Source organism: Macaca nemestrina, chromosome 17, assembly GCF_043159975.1.
Source record: "Macaca nemestrina isolate mMacNem1 chromosome 17, mMacNem.hap1, whole genome shotgun sequence".
Lineage (NCBI taxonomy): Eukaryota > Metazoa > Chordata > Mammalia > Primates > Cercopithecidae > Macaca > Macaca nemestrina.
The window spans coordinates 34,933,090-34,952,285 of record NC_092141.1 but is presented as its reverse complement, the minus strand read 5'-3'; the positions used below and the strand labels follow the sequence as shown (position 1 = coordinate 34,952,285).

Here is a 19,196-nt window from a genome sequence, read left to right as displayed (position 1 = left end):
CTAATGGTCCAGCTCCTCCCTTGTAGCCCTTTTGTGCTGAAGGGAGCTGACTTTTGAGTTCCTGGCAGAGCTGGCCCCTTCCCCCAGCTCTTGATGAAGAAAAGCAAGTGGAGGGAGTGTGCCACATCCGGGCAGCAGTGGCCTTTTCTGACTTCTCTGCTGAGCCCCAAGCAGAGGAAAGGGAGCCAGAGGCCCCACTCTCCCAGCACTGACTCACAGAGCTGTGAGATGAAGCCCTTGTGCAGAAACAGGGATGGCAGGTTCAGAACAAAAAATGTAGTGGGGCAGGAACACCTTACTGCTGAGAGTTTGCCAGAGACCAAGGCCCAGCTGGGAAAAGGGAGGAGACTAACAGCAGAGGCTCAAGTTGAGAAACCCAGGTGTACTTGTGGCCTTTCTCGAGTATGCCAGAGAAGACCAACAGGTGTGGGTGGATGGGGCAGCTGTGCTGTGGGTGAGTGAGTGGGTGTAATAATACCGGGTAACATTTGCGAGGTACCAGGCATTGGGCCAAGGAGCTTGCACATGCTGCCTTGGTCCTCACAGCAGCTGATGAGGCAGGTATCACTATCTCCATGTTACAGGTAAGAAAGCCAGTTGAAAGCCAGCAGGAGCTGGCACAGGGTCACCGGGCTGGTAAGCAGAGCAGGGATGTGCCCCAGGCAGTCTGATGCAGAAGCTGCCTAGTCTATGAATCTTTGCCTCTGATGGAAGTCAGGGGGGTCCCTGGAGCTCCAAACACTGCTTTGAAAGCCACCCCTCAAAGAGCTAGAGAGTTGGAGAGAGAGGCTTTGGCAAGGGCTCAATAGAAACACTGTTTATTCAAATGACAGGCAGGAAGCGGTGGCGGCAGCAGTGGGGAAAGGGCAGTCAGGCAGGGACTGGGCAGGTTAGTGCTGCTTCCCTGTGTCCCCTGCATTCCTGCTTGGACAGCCACCCGGCTGTTGGCATCAGGGTCAGAAATACTTTCCCTCCTCTCCCTCCTGCCCCAAACTGAATAAATAGCATCCCTCTCCCCACAAGAGCCAGGGGAGACTCATGTGCTGAGTTTTGTGTCCTAGTCACAGCCCAGCGTCTGGTGAGGGCAGAAGTTCAAAATGGCTTGTAGGGAGTAGAATCAAAACTGTTCTACTCATTCTCACCTTCCTCTTCCTCCTCCCTGCCACACTCCCCTCCCAGCCTGGTCCCAGGCCAGGTGGTCGGTGAGGGTCTGGAGTGGGAGAATTGTTGCCTAGCACACAGAGCTCAAGTTCACAAGGCCATCCAGCCTGTCACCCATCCAGGTTGACCACCAAAGAGAACGTCACTTCACGCCACTTTATGGACAGAAAAGGAGGGGCAGGGAGGGAGGCAGTGGGTGGCCAGGCCTTTCCCAGCCTCAGAGGTAACCAGAGTCCGAGGAGCAGGCCCCCTACCGATCCATCTCGTCCAGGAGTGGGGTGGCATCGCCAGCAATGGACATGGGGGTGCTTTCGATCATGGGACTGGGGGAAGGCCGAGGTGTCAGCCGCTGCTTCTGTTTCCGCCGTTCTGCCTCCTTTTCCTGCAGCCACTGCTCTGCCATTTTCCCCCAGTCGATGGCTGCATGGCTGTTGGACCTGGGAAGGGAAGAAAAATTGAGATTGGGACTTTGCTAAAAGGAATTCTTCCCACCAATCACTGTACCCTTGCAGAAAGGAACCTCATACCTACGGGCAGCAGCCCCTCTGCTGGGGTGAGGCAGATATAGCAGCAGCTGGCTGCCACACTGCCCTCTTCTGTCTTCACCCAGAAACTAGTGTTCCTGGCATATCACATGATCAGGGCCCTCAGAGGATCCAGAGCACCTGCCTACGGTAAGCCTCTCGGCCTCTTGACAACAAGCCCCTACCACTGACCTGCACTGTGCCACCATCCAGATACTTACTTTGGCTGCTGCTGCCGTTGCCGGGAGCTGGAGGAGGGCTGGGGCTGGGCCTGGGCCGACTGCGGGGTGGTGCTGGCCTGGAGCTGGTGGTACTGAGGGGTGGTGATGGGCTGGCTTGGGGTCGTGTAGGAGTAGCTAGGGGTCATTAGTGGTGTGGCCACTGGCTGCTGGGCTGGCGTTGGGAATACCTGAAGAGGTATGAACAGTTAAATAGGGATGGGTGTGGGGCTTGTCTGGCCTTGCTGTGAATTCTGGGTAAGCGCAAGGGTGGGCTCAGCAAAGCTTTCCAGATGATTCTCCACTGAGTGTGTGCTTCTGACCAGCAGTGGGAAGTCTGCAGGTCGGCACCGAGCACACAGTGGTGCCCACTGATCCCGACCACATCAAGTTTCTAGTGGCCTGCGGGTTCCAAAGATTCCAAAGGCCCGTGGAAACATTATGCCCTCTCTTACTCTCTTCCCCTTCAAATGGGCCTGAGGACAAGGAATATCTGTTGGAGACAGTTACCACGGCTGTGGCAGCCCCATCTGTGCATGTGAAGCCCCTTGTGGGCAATGTGAGAGGCCAGTCTATGGGCCCCACCCTGCACAGGCAGCCTCCTCCCCAAGTCACATACGTGGTAAGCACTGCTGCCGCCTCCACTGCCGCCATAGCCATACTGGCTGGAGGCCCACTGGGCTGGGGTGGCATTAGGGTTCTGTCCTTGGCCTGTCACCGCAGCAATGGCACTGAACATCTGTGAAGTCATGTTCTGAGGCAGGGCATTCACGGCCCGTGTCAGATCTGTAAGCACACAGAGGCAGGGAGGGGCATGTTAGAGGTGAAAGTCCCTTTAGCTCCACCCTTCCCACCTCCAGTCCCAGGCTCAAGCTCCTCACCTGCAAGGTTGATGTTGGCCGGGGTAGCATTGATAGAGGCAGGTGTCCGGGTCCTGCTGCTGCTGCTAGGGGTGATGCCTGCAGGAAGTGGTTACTTAGTTACATCCCTCCAGAAACCTATTTTTGGTTTCCCAATTCAGGGGGTGGAAGGGACACTGAAGTAGGTGGAGGGAGGAAGGGAAGCTGCATAGGCACAGTGGATGGATAAACTTCCTGATGCTGGGAGGCTGCAGGAGGAGTAAGACAGCTGCAGTGACAGCCTACTTCTCACCTGGTCCCCTAGGCTGGGACTACTCTTGAGTCAGGTCCTAGGTGTTCCTCTAGCCAGGCCCCTGAAGTCAGGAAGAGCAGAACTCACCTGGTACAGGATCCTGGTAGTGATCCTTAAACCATCTAAAGAGTCCATTCACAGTTGGGAAGATCTGGCCCCGGTACCGGAATCCCTCTGGAGTCACTGTTACATATTCTATCCTGGGATTTTAGAAGGAAACATGCGTCAGAAACCACTTGGGACTCACCATGAGAGAGCAACCAGAACAGATGCCCACCATGTGAAGTAGCCATTCTGGGTGCTAGGGGAAAGGAGAGATGACACAGCCAATCCCCAGGCCTGTGAAGGGAGGTGAGCAGCAAATGGCAGAATACAGTCAAGGCCAAGGAGTCGGTGGCCCCATGTGCAGCATACATGCTGCCGGAGGAAGGCTTGCTGGAGGCTGTGCTACCATACTCGGCTGCAGTATGAAGGCAGGATACCGCCGGTGAAGTGAGACCAAGGTCCCATACTGCCAGGGTTGGAAGCGACCTCCCAGAGCAGCAAATTGCAACTCCCCCAAAACAGGCATCTCTCTGCAATGGCTGTGGAAGGTGGTAGTCTGCCCTTGTTCAACACTTCTGAGAGTAGCAGATAGTAGTTAAGAGGGGCTCTAGGTTAGTTCCAGTTCTAGTTTCAGCTCTGCCATTCACCGCGTATGACACACTGCACCAAGTTACTAAATTTGAATCTCTGCTTCATTTGTCCAATGAGGATCAAAGCACTTAAACCTATGGGGTGGGCGTGAGGATAAATGAGAATGCACAGAACACATTCCACAATGCCTATAGCTGGGTTGTGCTCAATAAAGGCCAGCTATCAATGGCAACCAGATAATGCTACATAGTACACAGTTCTCATTTCTATTAGGCTGACACCTGCCTCCTAACTCTTCCATTAATTCTGCCACACAAGGAGAGTCAGCTCCTTTCTCCAGAAGCAATCATGCTGCACCTGGTCCTAGTTAGAGGCCCCCCCCACCCACCCACCCCGACCCCACTCAGTTTGCTCAACCGTTCCTCATAAGACACAGTTTCTAGCCCCACTTAGCCCTGGCTGCTGGCCTCTAGAAGCACACTGGTGAGTCAACAGGCTTCTCAAGAAATGAGCACAATATTCCAGATACACCCAAGATGGCACATGGTCCAGAGTCTAGGGCTTCCTGTCATCTGGCCACTGAGTGCCTACTAATGCAGCCTGAGCTGTGCATCAGGTGCAGCCAGTACAGGGATAAAAGCAGAAGTGCACAGGGCCTTGGTCAAAGGCCAATGGAAGGATGGGGGCAGGGCTTAGGCAGAGAAGGTGAGTGTGATTACCAGTCTGTATCACAGACATAAAGAGGCAGGTCTAAGGAAACTGGACTTTGTCCTCTAGGTTCAGAGTAAGTGCTAGAGGGATTCAGATAAAGGAATACCTCAGGAAGGCCAGCCTATCAGTCACACAGACGGGGGCAGAGCAGGAGACAGAGCAGAACAGGAGACAGAGCAGAACAGGAGACAGGCTCTCCTGACCACCGTTTCAGTGCAGGTGGAGTGAGCACATTACAGCAACAGTGAGCCACTGTGTGCAAGCCCTGGTGAGGGTGAGGCAGGCGGTGGTCAGGAGAGACCAGTGTACTGGCCCCCCATTTCTGCAATCAGATGAAGAGTGTCTGGTGACTCCTGTCACTGTGGGAGGGAGAGGAGGTGAAGGGAACTCCTTTCTCACGGTGTTAAAGAAAGCGCCCTTTTTATGTGAATCCTTGCCTTTTTGCCTCTAAATCATCACCCTCTTTTCCCACCTCCAACCTCCACCTCTGTTCTAAACAGATGAGAGGAGAAAGGCAGTCCAGCAGAGCCAGAGAGGGCACTGCTCCGGGCCTCTCCCTCCCTTCTAACTTGCCTATGAACCCCAGTGGCAGCACCTTCTCAGCCCTAGTGCTCACCTGGGTTTACCCCGGGGCTGGTATCCCAGTAGGAACTTGCCGGGCAGTTCCTTGCAGGCACAGATGAAATAAGGGATGAAGGTGGGCTTCTCCTTCTTAGTTTTGATGAGCAGCTCCTCTAATTTCTGGGGGTAGAATGAGGGGGAGAGGTTGGGATAGCAGCATGCTTGGTACACAATGTCTCGTGCACACATGATGTACACTTCCTTTACCGCTTGAGTGTCCCCTACACTGAAGGGAAAAGCGTAGATCCTTAAGTGACTGGAAAGCGTCATCCCTCAGAGAGACCTGGGCTCACCTTGCGGTCCCCACCGCTGCAGTCCTGATAATACTTGTGGTTTAGAAGGTCCCGGGCGAAGGATGCCATGGGCTGGACATAGCGAGCAACAATCTCATCCAAATCTTCAAATTCCTGTGGGAAGAAGGTAAAGGCCTCATGTGTCATATCCAGAGCTGAGGCTCTTGGTCCTTCCTCGAATCCATCCAGAAGAGAAACCGTGGCAGGGGGCGGGCTTCTCAGTCCTGCTGAAGCCTTACTCCATAGCAAAGTCCCCTCAATTTATCCATCTGTGTCATGTCCAGATATATTAGCTCACAGGGCATAAAGTCCTTTAAATCCTGGCTTTGATTCTCCCCTAGTGCTTGGGAACAACAGGAAAATTCACCAGATTTCTCTTCACTGAAAACAGAAAAGAGAAACTTGATATATGTGTGTGCGTACACATGTGTATTTTCTTCTTTTCCTCCACCAGCTCTCTCTAGGTAGACTATTTTAACGTTTGGAAGACAGGAAATGAGGGGACAAAATAAACAAAATTGATATCAAATGACTCATTCTGCAAACCACCTCCCCTTTTGTTGCTCTGCACAGCTAAAATACCTATGACCCGAGTTACTAATGTCAGGTGAAGGCGCCCTGAACAGCGCTTTTCTGAAAGCAGGAGTGGGATGGGAGGCGGGCAAGTACTGGCTCTCACCTCACTGTTGATCCACAGAGTGGCTCCCAGGCTGAAGGCATTTTCCTTGCCCTCCTCCCGCACATCCACGTGTTGGTAGATGCCATCACTGACTTTCCAGGTCACTGTCAGGTGGTTCTCGCCCTTGCTGCTTGGTCGGATAATCACATCACCCTGGTCCATGGTCTCCATCATCTTTTCTGCTTGCTTGAAATTGATATTATGGAAGGATGGGTGTGCGATCACTCTCTTGATGTATGCTGAAGAGAGCAGAAAAGTAGTACAGACTGGATGATGCAAGTAGGAGCTGGCAGCAACAGGACAAACCAGGCCTTCACTTCTTATTTATTGAGTTGGGGTGCTCTGTCACCTGGGCTGGAGTGCCAGTGGCACAATCATGGCTCACTGTAGCCTCGAACTCCTGGGCTCAAGTGATCCTCCTGTCTCGGCCTCTAAAATAGCTGGGAATACTGGTGTACATCACCATGGCTGGCTAATTTTTTTTTTTTTTTTTTGAGACAGAGTCTCATTCTGTCACCCATGTTGTAATGCAGTGGTGCAATTTCGGCTCGCTGCAACTTCTCCCTCCTGGGTTCAAGCAATTCTCCTGCCTCAGTAGCTGTGATTACAGGCGCCCACCATCATGCCTGGCTAGTTTTTGTAATTTTAGTAGAGACGGGGTTTCACCATTTTGGCCAGGCTTGTCTTCAACTCCTGACCTCAAGTGACCCGCCTGCCTCAGCCTCCCAAAGTGCTGGGGTTATAGGCGTGAACTACCACACCTGGCCATTTTTTTTTTTTTTTGGGACAGAGTCTCACTCTGTCACCCACGTTGTAGTGCAGTGGTGCAATTTCAGCTCACTGCAACTTCTCCCTCCTGGGTTCAAGCAATTATCCTGCCTCAGTAGCTGGGATTACAGGCGCCCACCACCACACCTGGCTAGTTTTTATATTTTTGGTAGAGACAGGGTTTCACCATTTTGGCCAGGTTGGTCTTGAACTCCTGACCTCAGGTGATCTGCCTGCCTCAGCCTCCAAAGTGCTGGGATTATAGGCATGAGCCACCGCACCCGGCTCCTGGCTAATTTTTTTTTTTTTTTGAGACGGAGTCTGCTCTGTCGCCCAGGCTGGAGTGCAGTGGCCGGATCTCAGCTCACTGCAAGCTCCACCTCCCGGGTTTACGCCATTCTCCTGCCTCAGCCTCCCGAGTAGCTGGGACTACAGGCGCCCGCCACCTCGCCCGGCTAGTTTTTTGTATTTTTTTTTTAGTAGAGACGGGGTTTCACCGTGTTAGCCAGGATGGTCTCGATCTCCTGACCTCGTGATCCGCCCGTCTCGGCCTCCCAAAGTGCTGGGATTACAGGCTTGAGCCACCGCGCCCGGCCTTTTTTTTTTTTTTTTTTTGAGACAGAGTCTCACTCTGTCGCCCAGGCTGGAGTGCAGTGGCTGGATCTCGGCCCACTGCAAGCTCTGCCTCCCGGGTTTATGCCATTCTTCTGCCTCAGCCTCCCGAGTGGCTGGGACTACAGGCGCCTGCCACCTCACCTGGCTAGTTTTTTTTTTTTTTGTATTTTTTAGTGGAGACGGGGTTTCACCATGTTAGCCAGGATGGTCTCGATCTCCTGACCTCGTGATCCGCCCGTCTCAGCCCCTCAAAGTGCTGGGATTACAGGCTTGAGCCACCATGCCCGGCCTCCTGGCTAATTTTTAAAATATTTTTGTAGCGATGGGCTCTACTAAGTTACCCATGTTGGTCTTAAACTCCTGGGCTCAAGTGCTCCTCCTGCCTTGGCCTCCCAAAGTGCAGGGCTACAGCCATGAGCCACCCTGTTTGGGCTTAATTTCTGACCCACTATTGGATTGTGAGACTCCTTCACCTTCTCTGGGCCTGGATTAGCTGATATGAAGGACACATTAACCTGGGCTCCTAGGACACTGAAAGAATGAGGCCTTAAGAGTCACAAGGCAAATGTGACCCAAAAGACTCTGGGTTCCAGCCCTACCTATGACTCTTTCATGACATCTCCAGGCCTCAGCACCTCAAAGCTGAGTACCTACTTCCACTTGAGACTGACACATGTGCATCCTGTGGCCTGAATCTCGCACTGGGAGAACTGCCAAGATTCAGGGTGCACAGAGATGGTGGGAGGCACACTCACTGGTCCGCTGCTGCTTCCGCTTCATGTCCTCCTCCTGCTTGTGGTCTGCAGCTTCAGCATCAAAGTCATAGTAGGTGTCCTTGGGCAGCTTCCACTCATTGTTCCTGTCCATGAGGTCTGAGGTACGGCAGGTCAGGTCTGCACTGAACTTCTCAATGTCAATCTTCATGATGCGGCAGTGAACAGTCATTCCCACCTAGATCCACAGAACATTTGAGCTGGAAGGGACAAAGATGATCTAGCCCGATGCCCTATTTCACACACGAGAAAACCAAAGTCCAGGCAGAAAGGTGTAAGGTGTAAAGTGACTCGCCCAAAGCCAGCCAGCTGCTGAATGGCAGGCTGGGAGTTTGGCGTGGAATCCCTGCATTGATGCCTCCACTCTGGGCAGGAAAATCAGCTGGAGCCTGCTGGATCTACCCTGTCCCTGGCACTCTTCTCTTCTCCAATGAAGTTGCCTAGTTACTGCTCCTAAAGTGCCATCAAAGGTTGACTCCCCAAAGCCCCCCACTTTTTTTGAGACAGTCTCACTCGTCTCCCAGGCTAGAGTGCAGTAGCATGATCTTGGCTCACTGCAACCTCCACACAGGGTTCAAGCAGTGCTCCTGTCTTAGCCTCCCAAGTAGCTGGGATTACAGGCGCATGCCACCACGCCCGGCTAATTTTTTAATTTTCTGTAGAGACGAGGTTTCACCATGTTGGCCAGGCTAGTCTCGAACTCCTGACTTCAAGTGATGATCCACCCACCTTGGCCTCCTGAAGTGTTGGGATTACAGGTGTGAACTGCTGCGCCTGGCCTGACTTCCCTTTTTGAAGGGGAAGCAAAATAATAGCTGTTTTCTGTAGCTTACCCTTGACATAAGCCCTTCTAAGTAGTAGCAAAAGTCAGTCACTCTGCATCACTCTCCTCCTTGTGAAAAATCTCCCCAGCTTCATTTGTTAGAACTATCTTTCCCCAGCCCTCCTAAGTCATAGTTCTCAGGCATTCACAACACTCAGAACCAGTGAATTTGGCAGAGCTGGTATCAGCTATGTCACTAACTGGGTGATTCTGAAAAATGCTGAATTTCTCTGACAAGACAGTATTTCCATTTCCATCAGCATGTGAGATTAGAGACAACATATGTCGATGTCAGTGCTGGTATCTAGTGGGTGCATAATATATGGCCGGAAAATAACAGAACAGTAAGGAAGCCTAGAGATTTCCTCCCCATCCACAGACACCATCTCAAGGTTCCTTCTGTTATCTAGTTCTGCCTAGAGGATCCAGAGGCTCCCTGTGCACAGGGGCTGTGCCATGCGTTATTTTCCATCCTCTACAGCACTGCTGCCTGGTCTTGGGAGAACAGGCAGAGCCTTTTTCTGTTTCACAGCATGAAATGCTGGGCCCTGCCCTCTGGACTGAACTGCAGCTTCCCACACAGGAAGAGAGAGCCCTCTCCTAAAGGACTGGGAACTTGCTGAAATTTCACAAAGGCAGTGAACAAAAGCTGCTACTCATTCAAATGCTTCTCACCCTAGCTTCTTTCAACTAGTTATAAATCTTCCCTGAAATGCTTCCTACCAGAAGCCACTGGGAACAGAGCCTAACTTCTGGTGGGGACAGCCCAAAGTTAAAGACAACCTGATCTGGGCAGCTGAAAATTGCACTATGACCTTAGGACAGTGACCTTAGGACCTCTACCTTCACTCGTTCTTCTGGCCGCTTTACCACTTTGTCACTGAGGAATTTGGTGGGGATGAAGCCGGTGACACCATTGTCTAGCCGTGTTTTGACACCGATGGCCTGGCCTGGGCACGAACCGCTGTCAAAGTGGTTCCACACCTAAAGAGGGCATGAGGAGAGGAGCTTGATTATCAAGATTCTAGAGATCGCTTATTCAGAAAAGAGCTCCCAGAGGTGTTGTAATTTCTTTTACCACTGACACCTTGCAGCATGATCTGAAAACACAATGATGACTTAGTCATCTGCCAAGACAGAATTTGAACTTCTACAAAGTCCCTTGTCTCATAGCTGATGCTTGGCACCACTGGCCATCAGATGAATCTTTTTCTTTGAGATGGAGTCTTGCTCTGTTGCCCAGGCTGGAGTGCAGTGGCGCAATCTTGGCTCACTGCAACCTCCGCCTCCTGGGTTCAAGCTGATTCTCGTGCCTCAGCCTCCTGAGCAGCTGGGATTACAGGCGTGCACCACCATACCGGGTGGATTTTTATATTTTTAGTAGAGACGGGGTTTCACGATGTTGGCCAGGCTGGTCTCGAACTCCTGACCTCAGGTGATCTGCCCACCTAAGCCTCTGAAAGTGCTGGGATTACAGGTGTGAGCCACCACGCCGAGCCATCTTTTTATTTTTCTTGAGACAGGATCATTCTGCCTAGGCTGAAGTGCAGTGGTGCAATCAGGGTTCACTGCGGCCTCAATCTCTCAGGCTCAAGTGATCCTTCCACCTCGGCCTCTAGAGTAGCTGGAACTATAAGCGCACGCCCCCTAGTCTGGGCAATTTTTTTTTTTTTTGAGACAGAGTCTTGCCTGTTGCCCAGGCTGGAGTGCAGTGGCGCAATCTTGGCTCACTGCAAGCTCTGACTCCCAGGTTAACACCATTCACCTGCCTCAGCCTCCCAAGTAGCTGGGACTACAGGCACCCGCCACCACGCCCAGCTAATTTTTTGTATTTTTTAATACAGAAGAGGTTTCACCGTGTTAGCCAGGATGGTCTCGATCTCCTGACCTTGTGATCTGCCTGCCTCAGCCTCCCAAAATGCTGGGATTACAGGCATAAGCCACCGCGCCCAGCTGCCCCTTCTTTTTTAAAAAAAGGAGATGGGGTCTTGCTACGTTGCCCAGGCTGGCCTCGAAATCCTGGGCTCAAGTAATCCTCCCAAATCAGCCTCCGATGTAGCTGGCACAGGCGTGAACCACTATATGTACGTGCCACCATGCCTGGCTGCCATTTTGTTTTGACCCAGTGACTGTAATAAGTTTCCATGTCAGCCTTTTTTTTTTCCCTTTTCTGAGACGAAGTCTCATTCTGTCGCCCAGGCTGCGGTATAGTGGTATGATCTTGGTTCACTGCAACCTCCACCTCTTCGGTTCAAGTGATTCTCCTGTCTCAGCCTCCTGAGTAGCTGGGATTACAGGCATGTGCTACCGCAACTGGCTAATTTTTGTATTTTTAGTAGAGATGGGGTTTCACCATCTTGGCCAGGCTGGTCTCGAACCCCTGACCTCAGATGAACCGCCCACCTTAGCCCCCCAAAGTGCTAGGATTATAGGCGTGAGCCACTGTACCCAGCTATGTCAGCCTTCTCAGAAGGGACTTCATGCTAAACCTGTATGTTTTCTATCTGTCTTCCTTCCTTGTGTACTTGTTTGGTAAAAGCATGATCTAGAACACCCTCATCTCTGATTCCCTTTAGGCACCGAGATCATTCAACCAAGAAAATCCACTGAGCAAGATAACGCTGCAGCACACACCTCGCTTAGTTCAGGGAAATTGTCCTGCTGACAGAAGGGGCACTGCCACAGCCCTGTCTCATCATTGCGGATCGCCTGGTCATAGCTCTCACCCTGGGGACGCCTGTGGGCGATGCCAGTGACATTGCAGATGATGAGCTTTCCTGCAAGAAGGAAAGAGGATGGGGAGCAGGCTCAGAGAATGTGGAAAGAACTTATTTCCACCAGCCTTTAAGTGACAGAATATCTGACTTCCTTCCCATCCTTGAAGAGGGAACTCTTCCTGAGCTTTATTTATTTTTTTGAGACGAAGTCTCGCTCTGTTGCCCAGGCTGGAGTACAGTAGCGCCATCTCGGCTTACTGTAACCTCTGCCTCCCAGGTTCAAGGAATCCTCCTGCCTCAGCCTCCAGAGTAGCTGGGATTACAGGTGCCCACCACCACGCCGAGCTAATTTTTGTATTTTTAGTAGAGATGGGGGTTTCACCATGTTGCCCAGGCTGGTCTCGAACTCCTGGCCTCAAGCAGTCTGCCTGCCTTGGCCTCCCAAAGTGCTGGGATTACAGGCATGAGCCACTGTGCCTGGCCGTTCCCCTGATTTGATGATACAGAAAATAAAGCTATAAGAAGACTAACTGCATGAAGATTCCACAGCACATTGGAAGCACATCTGACCTTAAATTCAGTTTTGATTTTCAGTCCAGGACTCTTCAGTCTTTTAAAATGCTCTCCTGGTCTTCCCCATGTACAACACAAACCTGCCTCAATCTGCTGGAACTGCTGCTTGGTTTGAATGTACATGGTAAACACACCCCCTGCTCCCAATAAAAAAACGACCCCAGAATTTACCAATGTAGAAGGTCTCTGGTGTTTCTTTGGTTAACATATTGAAGATCTCCTCTGTGTTGGGAGAGCGGTAGGCTGTCCGGAGGTCCTTGTATCGACAGCTCAACTCTGCCCGGATGTCATAGAGTGTGATGTGTTTGTCACCATAGCCCTGGGGAAGAAGCCCATCAAGAAGAGCCTTGCAGCTGCCCCCCAACCTGAGCCTCCGGGAGTCCCATGGAAGGGGCGGGCCTCTCCAGATGGGAGTACGTTTCTGTCAGGGCTTCTTCTCTTCTTTCCATCAACATTTACTAAAGGTGGTTTTCAAACTTAGCCATGAAACACTGTCCTGTAATCAAAATACTTCACGGAACCCCAATGAGTCCACAGATATATGCAAAGCTGTGCTGTTAGAAAGGAGGAAAGGGGGCCTAGACGGAAACTGTAGTACTGACATCCTCCCAACTCCCTCCTGCCCCTTGTAATTATGGTGGCAATCTCAGACTCCCCTGGCTCCTTAACAAGCAGACCAAAAACTTCCTTGAGGAATCCGGTAGAGGAGGGCAGGAAGATGAGAGGGTCAAGTCTGCCATACTAACAGTATCAGGCTTTCTCTGCACACTCACTACCCAAGTCTCCTACTAGCCTGGCCACTTGGGATGGGTTTTCCTGCCGGGCCTTCCATGCTGTCCCTTACCTGCCTCTCCAGCTCTTCTGCAAAGGCATCAAGGTCCAGGTCTTTGAGTCGCTCTGGGTTTTCCAATATTTCTTCGAGGGCTCCTGCAGGATTGGCATCCTCGGCTGATTCATCGTATTCCAGGGCATCCACTGCCATCTTCCTAGCCCACTCATAAGTCTCAGGGTGGACGCGGGAACCATCAAGGACTTCAATATATGAGTCAGTGCTGGAGGAAAGGCAGAAAAGGAATAGGATATAGAACGAGAAGCTTCTAGTAACATCCCAAATGTCCACCAATGGGGAACTGGTTAAATAAATTAGGGCACCTCCATACAATGGAATACTATACAGCCATTAACAAGAATGAGGTAGATCTATGTGTGCTGACATGGAAAGATGGCCACAATATATTGATACGTGAAAAATGCACTGCAAAAACACTATGAACCATATGATCCCATTTTTGTAGTAAATGGGTAGTTAGTAAATGCATAGCAAAAATAAAATTTAGAAAAACTGTAGTATACATAAAATTGTTATGGTAGTTATCTCTGGGGGGTGGGATTATGGGGGACTTCCACTTTCTGCATAATATTTCTACATGTTGAATTTTATATGATGAAGTTATATGAGTCTTATAATAAGATAAATCAAGAAAGGGGAAAAAAAACCTTCGAAAATTTGCTGATAGCTATTTTCCCCCATAAAGCCTTCCCAGGCTGGTCTTGCCCGTGCACTCACATGGACCTATGTTATTCGTGGAGTGTTACAGCAAAGCTGAGTGGAAAATGAAGTTTTAGAACTTGAAGCCTATTTCCCCACTGATTTCCATTACTGAATGAGGAGCTATGTGCCCGTGGAAAAGATCCTCCAAAGACTGAGTTGATAACTTCTGGAGAGGAAGAGGTCAATAGTGAAGTCCAAAGTCCAAGTGAATAGAACTTTCTCTTAATAACATCATCTCAAAACATACCAAATCTCTCTCCCCCTTCCTTATCTCTTCATACCCCCAAACTCCTTTTTCATTGCCCCTGCTATTCCCACCCTTATCTGGCCACAACAAACCATAATAAAAAAAAAAGCAAGTTTGTGTTCACTGAACAAAATCTTGTGTTTTCCATGCTTAATTTATAAGCTAAGCTGGTCCTTTTTATGTTTCTCTCACATGAAAAATGTTTCACATAATTGAACCGATCTTTTCCATAGGTCAGGGGCTCTTGACTGAATAAAGTTCCTTACCTTTTCTTTAAAACATTTCCTAAATTAAATGGCTTGTGGCCCTTTGATAGCCCTAACCCCTGAAACCCGAAAACAAAGCCCCCAAGGGAATTCCTCCTGCCCCATCCAGGCAGAGGGCATCACCTGTCCCCCAGGGAGGCCGTGTCGATCTTGAGGAAGCCAGCGCAATTCATGAAGACTTTGGGACCCATGTGGCACATGGTGACCAGCTGCGTCCGGCTCTCGAGCCGGGTGTTGTTCTGCTTCAGGATCTGGGGGAGAGAGCTGGACTGAGCCAGGGCAGTAACCAGGCCCCACCTCCCCAGACTGTTCCAGTCTCTATTAAACCCTCGTAACAAAAATTCTGTCCCCACCCAGTATCTAGTTGAGCACTACAGCACGCTATCGACTACTCAAAATTAAAAAACAAACAAACAAACAAAAGTTTTGCTTTAAATGGGAAAATAATAAATGATGTTATACCTACACCAAAGACCTAATGTACGGCTTATAAGTTACAAGTTAACACTAGTTGGCTGGGCGCAGTGGCTCATGCCTGTAATCCCAACACTTTGGCTGAGGCAAGTGGATCACTTGAGGTCAGGCGTTCGAGACCAGCCTGGTCAACATGGTGAAACCCCATCTCTACTAAAAATACAAAAAATTAGACGGGCGTGGTGGTGCAAGCAGCAGTGAAGGGCACAGCTTTGGCCAACTGGGTCTGAAGTCAGACTCTGACTCTCACTAGCTGAGTGATTTTGGACAAGTCACTAACCTTGGTCTTCCTGAGCTATTATATTATACTGACAAAGTATATATTCATATTCAATGAAATGGCAAGTTTTAAAATTTCTGAATTCACTCCAATCCTACCTTCAGGAGGTGGGTCCCTTTCCGAGGTCCCAGGCCACAAACATACTGGATCAAGGCCTGGCTGTAAGGGTGGGCAATGGCACGGTTGACATCGACCCCGACCTCATTGACTCGGTTGATAAATTCACAGTACAAGGCGTTGAGCAGCTCCTCTTTCACCACATGCTCCTGTTGACATTAAGCAGGCAGGAGTAAGGTTACTCTGCCTTTCCCTCCACCAAAGTCTGCCTGTCAAATCCTACTCACCTGCAAGGGGTGAAACTTGAGACATAGGATGTCTTCATCGGAACTGCACACCTGGGCAAATTCAATCAGAGGGTCCTGGATGCGCCGGGCCAGGGAGACGGCCTGTCTCAGCACTGGAGGGTAATCCCGGAATTCTGCCTAGAGTCAAATGAGGGTCAGCAGGGCCTTAAAATACCCTCAGCTACAACATCAAGAGGAAATCCAAACCATTCTTGTTTAAACCATTTTCTCTGCTTCTCTGGGATCTTTTTTCCTGGGACCGACTTAATTTCTGGGACTCCCAATCTGAACCATAACTGCAAAACGGAGAACTTCCGCATGGATAAGTACACAGGTAAATCCTGTGCCCTGATAACCTTTGTTTCCCTATTTAATCTCTTTGGGACTAATAGCACTTGCCTGGGCAGGCCCTAAGGGTGGGGCTCCGGCATTACCTCTGACTTCTTGCTGTTCATATAGAGAATGGCCAACTCGTTGTCAACCAGCTCTACCCCAATAGATGACAGCTGCTGGCCCTGATCCAACTCATGTACAATGCGTTTCACATCTTCAATCAACATCTGGGCGTCCCTGGTGGGATGAGTGTTGGTCAATGAATACATTTTCTTAGAGATGGACAGTCTCATGACTGCCTTGGGAGCAGGGAGGAAAGGGCTTTGAAGACAATGAGGTAAAACATCGCCAGGCACACTCCCTGCACAGGCACAAGCCCCATATGTTATAGGTATATGCCAGATACAATAATAAGGGATGAATTGGGTCATAGCCTTAAACTAGGTGTGGTCTAATTCCCACCTACCTGTTCTCTCCTGCAACTGTCACCACATGAGGCTTCTTATTCAGGAGAAATTTCTTTAGCGTTTCAATGTCTTGAGCCTGGATTGAAAGAAAATTGAAGCTGAATGGCTCTGAGGATGTGAAGATTTCAGGCAATTCTGTCTCCCTATGTTGGAGATCTTGTAAGAACTGGAAAAGTCTTCAGATATCTGGTCCAAGGTGCTTCCAAGGAACCATTCCCACCTCTTCCTGAAAGTTGGCCACCCTGCCTCTGCTTAATAATTCCACTGACTAGAACGGCACTCCAGTGGTACTAGCTGCCACTGGCTAGGTCGCAAGGATGAAGTGAGGAAACCGTTCTTTTTTATTGTAGACCAAAATCTAATACTTAGCCACTGGTTCTAGTTTTGATGAAGCAAAACAAAGAACTAGTAGCCGCTCTCTTTTGGGTGTGGGCCCTTTGCAAAGATCCACATGGTTAAGTATGATTTTCTTCAGCCTAAAAATGTCCAGTTTCTTATGATTTATTTTCCAGTGCCTCACACTCCTGCATGTCCTCCTTCTGTGGCTATTTCATTTGTGGTGTGACTTTTGCTAAAATGTGAGTAGTTAGGACTATTAGATATTCTGATCTCCATTTCAAGATTTTAAGGGCTGGCTGCAGTGGCTCACACCTGCACTTTGGGAGGCAGAGGCAGACGGATCGCTTGAGTCTAGGAGTTTGACACCTGCCTAGGCAATATGGTGAAACCTTGTCTCTACAAAAAATACAAAAATTAGCCAGGCATGGTGGTGCACGCCTCTGGTGGTCCCAGCTACTTGGGAGGCTGAGGCAGGAGGATCACTTGAGCCTGGGAAGCAGAAGTTGCAGTGAGGTGAGTTCTTGCCACTGCACTCCAGCCTGGCGACAAAGCAAGACTCTGTTTCAATAATAATACAATTTAAAAAATAGTTGTTTCTTAAGAAGTTTTTCTTTCAGGAACGGGGCTCTGTCAACAAAACTCAAAGATACCACAGATACTATTAGGATAAACAAAATTCAGAAATATACCAACCAAATGAATTGAAAGTCTTCTTTCCTTGGAAAAAGAGACCCTGAAAGGCTAAAGCAGGGAAAAGGCTGGCTTCACGCCTCAGTGGCTTTCAGCTGCTGGAACAGCCTGACCCAGATGCTGGTAAGAACAGAGGCAGTTAAAGCAACTCCAGAAGCATACAAGGCCTAGGAATTGGCCTCAAGCCAGAAGCAAATTCTGTACCAGATAACTTGAGTGCCATCTACTGCTCATGGAAGGGAGGCATCCCAGGGGACAAGTCAGTGACCAGATCAGAGAATCAAGTCTTGCATAGGATTTTGCTTAGACCATAATCACTTATTCCCACTGAATCATAAGACATACTCCAGATGTACACTTAGTAACCTCGTCCTAGCCACTTGCCTTCTTTTCCCGCTCTTCCTCTCTCCACGCAGTTCGCCGTTTGGTAAAATGGGGCAGTCGAAGGAAGTCTGTCACTTCTCCTTCACCATTGACCAGGGCACAGAACACAGGGTGATCTCTGCCAGACGGACAGAAAAACAAGAGTGCAATAATCAGCAATATGAAGTTATAAATGAGAGAAAAATGAAATTTAGGAAGACAGATAAGAGATGGTGCTGGGGAGGCAAAAACAGGCTGTTACCTGGCAGAGGAGAAAGCAATGCCCAGGACTCGAATGCCTTTCCCTTGGTTCTCGTCCATAAAGTCGTCATCTTCTTCCACCTGCTGATCTGGTCGGTAGGGCGCCACTCTCAACCAATTGTAGAGCTTTCGACTACAGGCCTGGGAGAAGAGACACAAGGGATATTACATACACGATGACATTATGGTCATCAGGCTCACCAAGTGTGCTACGGAAACACACTCATACACACGTGCGAGGGTGTGTGCTTTTTTTTTTTTTTTGAGACAGAGCCTTGCTCTGTTGCCCAGGCTGGAGTGCAGTGGTGCGATCTCTGCTCACTGCAAGCTCTGCCTCCCAGGTTCACGCCATTCTCCTGCCTCAGCCTCCAGAGCAGCTGGGACTACAGGTGCCCGCCACCAGCCCGGCTAATTTTTTTTTTTTTTTTTTTTTTTTTTGAGACGGAGTCTCGCTCTGTCGCTCAGGCTGGAGTGCAGTGGCGCGATCTCGGCTCACTGCAAGCTCCGCCTCCCGGGTTCACGCCATTCTCCTGCCTCAGCCTCCCGAGTAGCTGGGACTACAGGCGCCCACAACCGCGCCCGGCTAATTTTTTGTATTTTTAGTAGAGACGGGGTTTCACTGTGGTCTCAATCTCCTGACCTTGTGATCCGCCCGCCTCGGCCTCCCAAAGTGCTGGGATTACAGGCGTGAGCCACCGTGCTCGGCCATTTTTTTGTATTTTTAGTAGAGATGGGGGTTTCACCACATTAGCCAGCATGGTGTAATCCCAGCACTTTGGGAGGCCAAGGCTGGCAGATCACGAGGTCAGAAGATCGAGACTATCCTGGCTAACACAGTGAAACCATGTTATTTTATACTAAAAATATAAAAAATTAGCCAGGCTTGGTGGCGGGCGCCTGTAGTCCTAGCTACTTGGGAGGCTGAGGCAGGAGAATGGAATCAACCCAGGAGGCGGAGGTTGTAGTGAGCCGAGATCGCGCCACTGCACTCCAGCCTGGGCAACAGAGCAAGATTGTCTCAAAAAAAAACACAAAAAAAATCATGAGTCTCTGCCCTCACCTTTATGACATATTCCTTGGCTTCAGCCAGCAGCTTGTTCTTGAGTTCTTTGGCCATCTGCACATAGAGGAACTGTTGTAAAGCCCGTTCGATGGCCATGGTGCGCTGCCGGTTCCACTCCTGCACCTGGTGGCTGAACTCATCTCGGTAGTAAAACTGTTTTATCTCTTCAAAATATGTCTGGTCGTTGCCATAGCTGAGGAAAGACACAAAGCTATGGTGTCAGGAATGGAGAAAAGGGACACCCAATGTCCAC

The 19,196-nt window shown here is 50.0% G+C and overlaps 1 protein-coding gene across 1 annotated transcript in view; it reads right to left on the bottom strand.

Annotated features, from left to right (window-relative positions):
* Positions 1-802: 802 nt before the first annotated feature.
* The window catches only part of LOC105476286 (SPT6 homolog, histone chaperone and transcription elongation factor), a 40,729-nt gene continuing 22,335 nt past the window's right edge, over positions 803-19,196 (bottom strand). The window contains exons 17-37 of the mRNA XM_071082574.1: positions 18,941-19,136; positions 17,882-18,021; positions 17,641-17,758; positions 16,227-16,303; positions 15,862-15,997; positions 15,428-15,565; positions 15,182-15,349; positions 14,453-14,580; positions 13,109-13,316; positions 12,436-12,583; positions 11,609-11,751; positions 9,818-9,958; positions 8,134-8,329; positions 5,996-6,234; positions 5,317-5,430; positions 5,019-5,143; positions 3,143-3,255; positions 2,785-2,862; positions 2,523-2,689; positions 1,907-2,094; positions 803-1,598 (exon numbers count right to left, since the gene is read on the bottom strand). Of these exons, the coding sequence (XP_070938675.1) occupies positions 1,412-1,598; positions 1,907-2,094; positions 2,523-2,689; positions 2,785-2,862; positions 3,143-3,255; positions 5,019-5,143; positions 5,317-5,430; positions 5,996-6,234; positions 8,134-8,329; positions 9,818-9,958; positions 11,609-11,751; positions 12,436-12,583; positions 13,109-13,316; positions 14,453-14,580; positions 15,182-15,349; positions 15,428-15,565; positions 15,862-15,997; positions 16,227-16,303; positions 17,641-17,758; positions 17,882-18,021; positions 18,941-19,136 (3,148 nt within the window). The 3' untranslated portion in view covers positions 803-1,411. The remainder of the gene's footprint in view (positions 1,599-1,906; positions 2,095-2,522; positions 2,690-2,784; positions 2,863-3,142; positions 3,256-5,018; positions 5,144-5,316; positions 5,431-5,995; positions 6,235-8,133; positions 8,330-9,817; positions 9,959-11,608; positions 11,752-12,435; positions 12,584-13,108; positions 13,317-14,452; positions 14,581-15,181; positions 15,350-15,427; positions 15,566-15,861; positions 15,998-16,226; positions 16,304-17,640; positions 17,759-17,881; positions 18,022-18,940; positions 19,137-19,196) is intronic.